Source organism: Cyphomyrmex costatus, unplaced genomic scaffold (genome assembly GCF_001594065.2).
Source record: "Cyphomyrmex costatus isolate MS0001 unplaced genomic scaffold, Ccosl1.0 scaffold169, whole genome shotgun sequence".
NCBI lineage: Eukaryota > Metazoa > Arthropoda > Insecta > Hymenoptera > Formicidae > Cyphomyrmex > Cyphomyrmex costatus.
The window spans coordinates 410,792-420,928 of NW_017275704.1; the positions used below are offsets into that span (position 1 = coordinate 410,792).

Sequence of the window (10,137 nt, forward strand, 5' to 3'; positions counted from 1 at the left end):
AAAAAAAGAAAGGCCAAAAGTTAAAAGTTATATGGACATCGTGAATAAAAATTTGGACAAAGAGGTATATAATTACATATTATAAAAAACAAATACTTTTTATAATAAAAATATTTATGTTTACCATCATTAGTTGTAATATATGTTAGTATCGCACCAACTTAATACTGCACGAAGTCAGGTCAAATCAATCCAGTGTAGTTTTGCACTCGCACCGTGTCAGAGCAGAACCTATGTCAGGGCAGAACCATGTCAAGGCAGTACCATGTCAGGGGTCAGGGCAGTACCATGTCGGGAGTTAGGGTAGTACCGCGTCAGGGCAGCACTAGAAACGTATTAAATGCATATGTATCGAATGTGCCAAAACTGAATTCTGAATACACTGATACAGTGTGCACAAGCCGGATGTACGGCACTGAAAAAGTTCGCACTCAGTGCGCACTAGTGCAGTCTGTCGAATTCGGTATACAATAATACAAGCAATTAACGCTTTAGCGGTAGAATCATCGACATCTAGAATGGACCGCTGATGGTAGTGGTGGGGGTAAAAAGACAAGTAGAGTGAAGCACAAGACACAATGCGAGAGAATAGCGATAGCGATAAGTTTCAACCTATCAAAAATGTGAATTCCGGTGTATTCGATTTCTGATAAGTTGAAGCTTATCGCTATCGCTATTCCCTCGCATTGTGTCTTGGGCTTTTGAGGCAGAAATAATATGATCGTTTTTTCTTTGTTTACTGATAACTACTGATTACTATTGATTGTTGTTAATCCAACAACCAATCAAGCTTCAGTAAACAGAGAAAGAACAATCATATTACTTCTGCCTCTCACTCTACTCTTTCTACCCCTACCACTACCATCAACGGTCCATTCTAGATGTCGATGGGTAGAATCAGAGAGAAACCTAAGAGCGACCATGGCGGCCTTTTTCTTGTAATGCTTTACACTAGCGGCACCAATTTTCGAGCTGCGGGAACTACGTATGTACCACGAGAGCGAGCGAGACTCACTTGCTGGATTCACACTGCATCCGATTTTCGTCATACAACGATTCTGCTACCAATCAGAAAAATCGTATCATCGATACCAGAGAGAATCAAGGGAGAGTGGAGCGAATGCACCGGAAGTCGACATTTACCATATAAACCGAGATATTAAGCGTTAAAGTTGACAAAAGCTGTCACCAGCTGTTAGATCGGTCAGTCTGTTCTATGAGTATCTCACTTTAATACATGCACATTTGCGGAAGTGGAACTATAAATGGCGGAACCAATCAGAAGAGAGAACACTATCCGCTCCACTCTCCCTTGATTCTCTCTGATCGATACGAAGCAAAATTTTGTTTCCTGATTGGTTGCAGAGTCATTGTACGACGAAAATCGGATGCAGTCATGGTAGAAATACAAGGGTATGCTCATCAATTTTCTAAAACTCGTTCAGCTTGCGCATGTTCTTGCCTACGTCATATTCGGGTACGCGTTGATTGGTCGGTTCTGATTCGGGTGCAATCGGTGGTTATCGATCGTAATTTATCATGGCGTCCATGGCGTAGTGCACGTTGAGTAATAGCGTGCGGAAAAGATAGTGTAAATGTTCAAAGTGGTAAGTTGTACAATTCTTGTTATAAAAATTATATACTGTCGTATTTAATTAATAATTTCAGTTAATTTGACATTTTCGTTTGTATAGGTAGGATATGTTCTAACATTTTGATGATGTTGCTCGTATTTTTAAAATTGCCACTCGTGACGTAATCAAGAACAGAAATCTGGTTGGTCATGCGCATGAGCATACCTTTGTATTTATACCACGAAGTAAGAGAGTAAGAGAGAAGGAGACCGAACTTAATAGAACGCAAGCTGAAAAAGTGGTCCTGATTCGTGACCCCTAATTGGGAGGGAGTCCGCTGAAAGGAATGAATTCTTATGGTTGGGCGCCATTTGCAATTAACCTTACCCGAACAGTCCGGCCTGGCTTGCATCACGAAGTAAGAGCGTGCTTGTATTATACGGAGAGGTTAAGACTAAAAGTTCCAAAAAATTAAAAAAGGTAAAGATTTATAAGAATTAATAGTGAATTCGATCACTTGCACTACGCTAGATTAGTACGTACTAAAAGCTACTGTGTACGAAATTAGCAGAGTTAAAGCATATAAATAATTTAAACGATTAAATATTCAATAATATAATAATATAATATTCATTTTAATATTAAATATTCAATATTTCACCTTTTTTAATTTTTTGGAACTCTTAACCTCTCCCACGATCTCTTACTTTGTGACCTCTCCGTCTTTATGCAAGCAATGGATCAGGCCGGACTGTTCGGGTAAGGTTAGTTGCAAATGGCGCCCAACAATAAGAATTCATTCCTTTCAGCGGACTCCCTCCCAATTAGGGGTCACGGACTAGGACCATTTACGTTTCACAGAGTTCGATCTCCTTCTCTCTTACTTCGCGATTTATACCATGGATGCAGTATAAATCCAGCATCAGTCTCGCTCGCTCTCGTGGTACATACGTAGTTCCTGCAGCTCGAAAATGGATGTTGGTGCCGCTAGTGTAAAGCATTACAAGAAAAAGGCCGCCATGGCCGCTTTCAGGTTTCTCTCTGATAGAATCAAACATTCATGTTTCATCATTTACAACTTGATTCTAAAACATTATCTCAAATAAACATTTTTTGTAACTCATTTGATACATTTTTCATTAGAACTTATATACTCAAATTCGCCTAATTATTTACAAAATATACAAATTTTACAGAGAAAAATTACTCACGATATTAAGTAACAGTTTACAAATAAGTTTTTTATTTAATAATATACGTTTTAATTGTATTAGGTGTCGCATTAGCATCAATACGACATAAAATTCCTCGATTTCGTGCATCAGTTAACAACGCCTTCCACATACGATCTTTCTGTAAAACAAAAATTTAGTAATTATTTTAAACTGAAGGAATATAAAGAGTAGCACAAACCAGAATAATTTTCTTCGTACTCTAATTGGAGGAGGGAGGATTATACTTTTAAATCTAGAAGAATAATCTTATCTTAGCAAAGAAAACTTTCAACAATTACAAAACCATTGTGTTGAATGCGATTAGTGGGTGTATCCAGTAATGCAACCACTCACTGCTTTCAGAATTACAAAATGCAAGATTATTTTTTGCTTACCATGAAAGTATTAAAATTTCCACATAATATTAGACTATGTTTAGCTCTTGTAAGTGCTACACAGAGTCTTTGTTTATCTGATAAAAATCCAATACCATTACTTCTCACACAGGACATTATTATGACATCTCGCTCTTGACCTTGAAAGCCGTCGACCGTATTAACTTCAAAAGTAATTTTCTTTTTTACATCATCCGGTACAGAAGATATCCTATAAAAACATATGAATTGTAAATTTAAAATTTTTTCACAGCTTACGAAAATTGTTTTTGCACACACGTACTTTTCATTTATTTTATTTAGTACAAGAGTTCTTTGATTGTTGTATGGTGTGAGAACTCCAAGAGTAATAGTGGTACTTGTTGACTCCCATTTAGCAAACGTCAACATAGTATAAATTATATTCGCCACAAATTCTGCTTCAGTAGTGTTGGAAAATTTATCATTGTTCTGAGTGAAGTTATGATTCAAAACTCTGTAGGCATGAAATGGGAATTTCATTCTATAATCGGTAGCGTTCTTCAATTTACCACCATAGAAGTATCTATTAGGCCAATACGAAATCGCATATTCCATACGATACTGCATGTTCAACATTATAATTGGACTATTTGATTGAGACTCGAAGATGTTTTGTATCCTAGAAAATACTGATTGATCTAATCCTAACTTCTTCGCTCGCTGACTTAGAATGGTTGCTGGTAGTTGATTCGGATCACCCACTAGAACTAATGTATTCACTCCCAACATCAACGGTATCAAAGTCTCTGCTTCGCAGCTCTGTGTTGCCTCATCAACAATGCATACAGATATCCTTTCCTTGTGACCACCAAAAAGCGATTCCATTTGATTAGTGTAACAAGACGAAAGTGTACAGGCAATTATATTGGCACCCTGAAGAACTATGTTTTCCGACATACGCTGGTATTTGGCGCGCTCCTTTGGATTGATATTGTCTATCGATTTATTATTAAATTTCATAAGTGCGTATTTTACCTGTGTTTCAAATAGTTGCCTATTGAGTGAATACCTTTTTTCTTCATGTATATTTTGGATGTTTTCAAGTTCGGTTTTAACCGAATTAATACGCGCCAGTAAACTTGATAGATCTTCAATACAGTTATCCGTTGTTACTTGTTTACCTATATTTGTTAGGTGGCGTTTCGCTATTTGTGATACAGAAATGTCTTTGGCCAATGGATGCATAGACTCTAATCGACCAATGCGTACCATATTAAAACGTTTTTGTTTTAGGCTAGACCTAACATTAAGAAGCCTTTTTACGATTTCATCAATAGCAGCGTTAGACGGTGCGCAAACCAGAATTCTTAAAGATTTTTTGTCTTGACATCCATATAATATTTGAGTTACTAGATTTACAATAACTTTAGATTTGCCCGTCCCCGGTGGACCTTGAATAAAACACAGTTTGGCCTCTTTTTTTAGCACAGTATTCGTCACTCGAAATACAGCCTCTAATTGTTTCGGATTTAAATCATCTTTTGTTACTAGTGAAGAAGACATAAAGTGTTCATCTAGTGGTGGTAATTGATAGTCTTCAATCTTCGGATTCACAATTAACTTTGACAGGGACGAATTAGGGAGATATTGTAATGCTTGCACCATTCTGATATTTGATCGCAAATACGTGACCGTTCGAAATCTTTGCACTCTATTTACGATGATATGTTTAAGAGGTCGTGTCAATACGGTGTACATTATAATTGTATATGGATTTTTTACATATTTCTGTAAATCTCTGTTATAAGACGTGGAGTCTGTGATAACAATATATTGCATGTTGGTAACGTATGCGAATATCTTGTGAAAAGTTTGTTTACCATGTTCATTTTGGACATACTCAAAGTATGTCAGATCTCCGTAAATAGGATATCTTTGATTATTTAGATCTTCTTTATTGACTAGCACTTGAAGAGTCAGCGTCGACAAGAATAAATTAGTCGACGGTATAGGGGTTTGCGTAATAGAATTCTCAACTATAGAGCACATTACGGTAGTACGCTGCATATTCTTCTCAACCATTTCGAAATCTTTAGTCATGACACACCATATCTCGAGTAATAGAAGAGGCATCGCGACATCATAATACTGTTTATAAGAATCGTAAGAAAGTCTCATAGCCTGAAGTTCACCTAACATTATTGGTGGTTCGCTTTTTAGATAGCGCTGCTCTTCGAGCCACACAGGATTCCACATAAAAATGCAAAGTAGGAACTCCTCCAATCTCCTCGGGCTCCAATCTGTATAAGTTACAGGTTTTATTAATTTATTTGTAGGTATAGGTGCATCTTTTCCTCCCAATTTGTTTAAAGTATTGCCTGGGTCGATATCGTACTCGTGTATTTCGAATTTGTCAGAAAAGGTCACTTTTTTATTTATCTTCATTTTTATTGTCGATCTTATGCTTGACTTTAAAAGCTCCGATTTCGAACTGTTTGGTGCAAAATTTTCTTTTTGTACTACAGAACTAGATTTAGTTGATTTATCTTGCAATTCTGACACTTTAACAGTGGGATCTATATCAATGTTGCTCTTTTTTATATGCTTGCTACTACTACATTGCTTTTTATTATCATTGGTCGCTACACAATCCAGTGTATTTTTCTCAGATGCAGTTTTTATATTATTTAAATATAAGGATTGTTGCAATGATGCAGCAATGTTATTTACTGTATCCTTAAAAAAGTCTGTTTTTTTATTTTTCTGTGTTTTCTTGTCGGAAATTGTGGATTCTTTTAATACATTAGTTACATTTATTGACTGCTTCTTAGATTTTAGCAATTCTGTAGATTTATCTGGAAGCGATTTAGATACTCGTGGTTCTTGTTCAGTAAGAAAATCACCACGAGTTTTGAAGGATATTTTAGCTCTCGCTTTATTCCTACGTTTCATGCTTTGGTCGTTTTCAGCGGCTAGTTTCTTTTCTACAGCAATCTCCTTCAATTTCATCTTTCTCTGTTCGATAATTTTCTTTTTTTCATCCTTAGAAATTGATCCAGATTTTATTTCACTTAACGAGGAACTGTCAGTTACTGCTTTAGATTTTTCTTTGCGGTCCATACTCTTTTTTTGTTCCTTACTACAGAGATTATTGTTAAGCCTTTCTGTTAATTCCGACACGCGCTTTTCTTTTGTTATTCTTGATTGTGAAATTTCTTGTACTTTTGTTGCTTTGTCTTTGTTATAATCAGGTCGTCTTCTTCTTGTAGGTAAATTTAATGGTTCTATTATCGAAATCTGTCTTTTTGGGGATTTTGCAGATAATTTTTGTTTTATACTTTCTAACGTTTGCTCATTTTTCTGTACATCTTGCTTCATACTTGTTTTCTGTTTATTTTTATCAATATTGGTATCAGTAATCTGTTTGCTTCTATTAATATTACTATTAAGATCATTAGAAGAGCTTAGCTCATCTATGTCCATCGCCTTCATTTCTATGGTCGGTGTAATTATTTTTTGTTTTTCAAGTTCTGTTTGTTTAGGTAATTTTATATCTTGTTTCATACTTGTTTTCTGTTTATTTTTATCAATATTGGTATCAGTAATCTGTTTGCTTCTATTAATATTACTATTAAGATCATTAGAAGAGCTTAGCTCATCTATGTCCATCGCTTTCAGTTCTATGGTCGGTGTAATTATTTTTTGTTTTACCAATTCTGTTTGTTTAGGTAATTTTAAATCTTGTTTCATACTTGTTTTCTGTTTACTTTTATCAATATTGATATCAGTAATCTGTTTGCTTCTATTAATATTACTATTAAGATCATTAGAAGAGCTTAGCTCATCTATGTCCATCGCTTTCAGTTCTATGGTCGGTGTAATTATTTTTTGTTTTACCAATTCTGTTTGTTTAGGTAATTTTATATCTTGTTTCGTATCTGTTTTCTTTTTGTCATCAATATTGATATCAGTAATACGTTTGCTTCTATTAACATCTCTAATATTACGATTATTAGAAGGACTTGCCTCGTCTATATCCATCGCATCTACTTTTGTGGTCGGTGAAACTGATTTTTGTTTTAAACTTTTTGTTTGATTTAAGAACTCTAAACATTCTTTCGCATCTGTTTTCTTTTTAATATTAATTTTTCTATCATTAATTTCTTTGTTTTCATAAATATTTCCTGTACTAAAGTCATTAGAAACACTTGCCTCGTCTATATCCATCGCATCTACTTTTGTGGTCGGTGAAACTGATTTTTGTTTTAAATTTTTTGTTTGTTTTAAGAACTCTAAACATTGTTTCGCATCTGTTTTCTTTTTAATATTAATTTTTCTATCATTAATTTCTTTGTTTTCATAAATATTTCCTGTACTAAAGTCATTAGAAACACTTGCCTCGTCTATATCCATCGCATCTACTTTTGTGGTCGGTGAAACTGATTTTTGTTTTAAATTTGTTTGTTTTAAGAACTCTAAATATTGTTTCGCATTTGTTTTCTTTTTAATATTAACTTTTCTATCATTAATTTCTTTGTTTTCATAAATATTTCCTGTACTAAAGTCATTAGAAGCACTTGCCTCGTCTATATCCATCGTACCTACTTCTGTGGTCGGGATAATTAATTTTTGTTTTATACCTTTTATTGTTTGTTTATTTAGTTCTAGATCTTGTTTCGTATGTGTTGTCTTTTTCTTTATAACATTAATATTGACATCATTAATTGATTTGTTTGCATCAATACCTCTTGTGCTAAGATTATTAGAAGCACCTGCCTCGACTACAACCATCATACCTACTTCTGTGGTCGGTGGAGTTAATTTTTGTTTTACTCCTTCTATTGTATGTTTATTTAGTTCTAGATCTTGTTCGGCATGTGTTTCCAGTTCCTTATTTTTATTAGTATTGATATCACTAATTTGTTTGCTTTTATTAATATGTCTCGTACTGGAATTATTAGAAACGCCTACATCGTCTACATCCATCGCATCCACTTTTGGGGTTGGTAAATTAGTATTATAATTATTTTCTTTGTTTTTAATTTTGGAATTAAAAACAATGACACTTGTACGTGATTCAAAAGGTATTTCTTTATCACAAGATATTTCTTTATTACAAGGTGTTTCTTTATTACAAGAAATCTGGGAAATACACGGTATCTCAGACGATTCGATATTCGAAAATTCATCATCCCAAATACCTAAATCAATTTCATCCTTTATAACCGAATCATACAAAACAGGTTTTATATCTTCGTTGAGTAACTGACTTCTAGATAATCGTTCCAACCACGGATTATCTTCATCTTCGCTGTCTGTTAAAATAATGATCTCGTCGTCGATATTTAGCAGACCAATTTTTTCAGTGTTTGGTTCATCATCATTGGTACATTCCTGTTTTATTTCTCTCTTATTCTCTATATTACCGTCATATTTGATATCAAATAATTGGGAATATGGAAATACTCCTTCTTCATTGTCACTTAAATCGACAACATCAATCTCCGAAAATTGCATTTTCGGTTCATGTTTTATTTTTTTAATCCGTGGTTTGTTGCAAGTTACATCGCGTTTAGATATGTCTGTTCCTTCATCATCTGTTATTTGTAATTCACTTTCATATTTAGTTTGATCTGCTTTATGTACAAACTCTGAATTCTCTGTAAAATATAATGCATTGTTTTATTAATGTTATTCTTATACATTTTCTAATAGAGTTTTACTTGTACCTTTATTATTAACATCACCTCTGTTGCTACTCTCAACACCAGAAACATCAATTTTGTCAACAAAATCTGATTTATTGCCATTTAAATACTTTGTAGATTTCAAATCGTATGTCATAGTGTTCTTCCCTACATCTTTTGCTAGCGATGCATGTATTATTTCAATATCATCATCTGCACTTATATTTGTTACATGTCTGATTTCTAAATTATTAGTAGTATTGCTGTTATAAAGAATCTGATTTTCATGAGATAAATTAGACTCAAAACCTGCAACAAAAATTTAAATAATTAAAAGATTTTTTACAGAATATAGTAAATTTATTTCTTTTTTACTTATTTATCAACATAAGAATTTAATCGTAATTTTCACAGATTTAGATTTAGATTTATCTTTACTTCAACGTTACATCGTTAAAATTTAATATATGTCTTTCAACATATTATTAAGATCCAATAAGATGCTATAGGCATCAAAATTTGTTAGATTGATTGTCAATTTAACTAAAGTGATATTACTGCGGTAGTCAATACGTATGCGTCAATGCTGAAAATCCATCAGCGTCGCGAGGAGAACTACATACGCGGTACATAAATTCACACAATTATAATTAACATTAACATCCTGTTACAAGACTCGATTAGGCATTTTCACTTTCTATGATTTATAAATCTTACGAGTCTACGGATATCATCAACATATATAAGAATTTACCTTTTGAAGAACTAGAATCATATGCAAGTATATTATTACACATAACATTTGGTTTTTTATTAGGTACTGTCATATCACAACTTAAATTAGATCCGCATCTTTTTTTAAAATCATGAATTACATGAGGTATGTTTTCTTGTGGTGTATCATTATTTGAAACTGTCTCTGATAAGATATTAATTTCTTCTTCCTCATAAAGGATAGGTGACTAAAAAGAATTTAATGATAAAGATTTAATAACAAATATTCAATTCGTACAAAAATATTATGTGCCATTCTGAGAATATCCTACCTTAATGATGCAAACTTTAAAAACATACAATCCTTCATTATTTAAATCAATTTCAGGGCAACCAATCCCAATAATATCATTCTCATGTAATTTGACTGTATGTTCACACTTTTTTTTATCACCATTGATATAAATGCCATTTGAACTCTGGAAAAATTAAGAATTAATATTATTTAATTTACACACAAATACATCAGAGTGAGAGAGGAGAGGGAAGAGAGGATGGAGGGGGAGAGGGAGAGGGAGGGGGAAGGGAGGGA

General features: G+C 33.6%; 1 protein-coding gene across 1 annotated transcript in view; it reads right to left on the reverse strand.

Annotated features, from left to right (window-relative positions):
• Positions 1-269: 269 nt before the first annotated feature.
• The window catches only part of Setx (probable helicase senataxin), a 12,439-nt gene continuing 2,571 nt past the window's right edge, over positions 270-10,137 (reverse strand). The window contains exons 2-9 of the mRNA XM_018537275.1: positions 9,878-10,024; positions 9,586-9,793; positions 8,874-9,140; positions 7,003-8,804; positions 3,467-6,630; positions 3,184-3,394; positions 2,786-2,927; positions 270-325 (exon numbers count right to left, since the gene is read on the reverse strand). Coding sequence (XP_018392777.1) covers positions 2,817-2,927; positions 3,184-3,394; positions 3,467-6,630; positions 7,003-8,804; positions 8,874-9,140; positions 9,586-9,793; positions 9,878-10,024 — 5,910 coding nt within the window. The 3' untranslated portion in view covers positions 270-325; positions 2,786-2,816. The remainder of the gene's footprint in view (positions 326-2,785; positions 2,928-3,183; positions 3,395-3,466; positions 6,631-7,002; positions 8,805-8,873; positions 9,141-9,585; positions 9,794-9,877; positions 10,025-10,137) is intronic.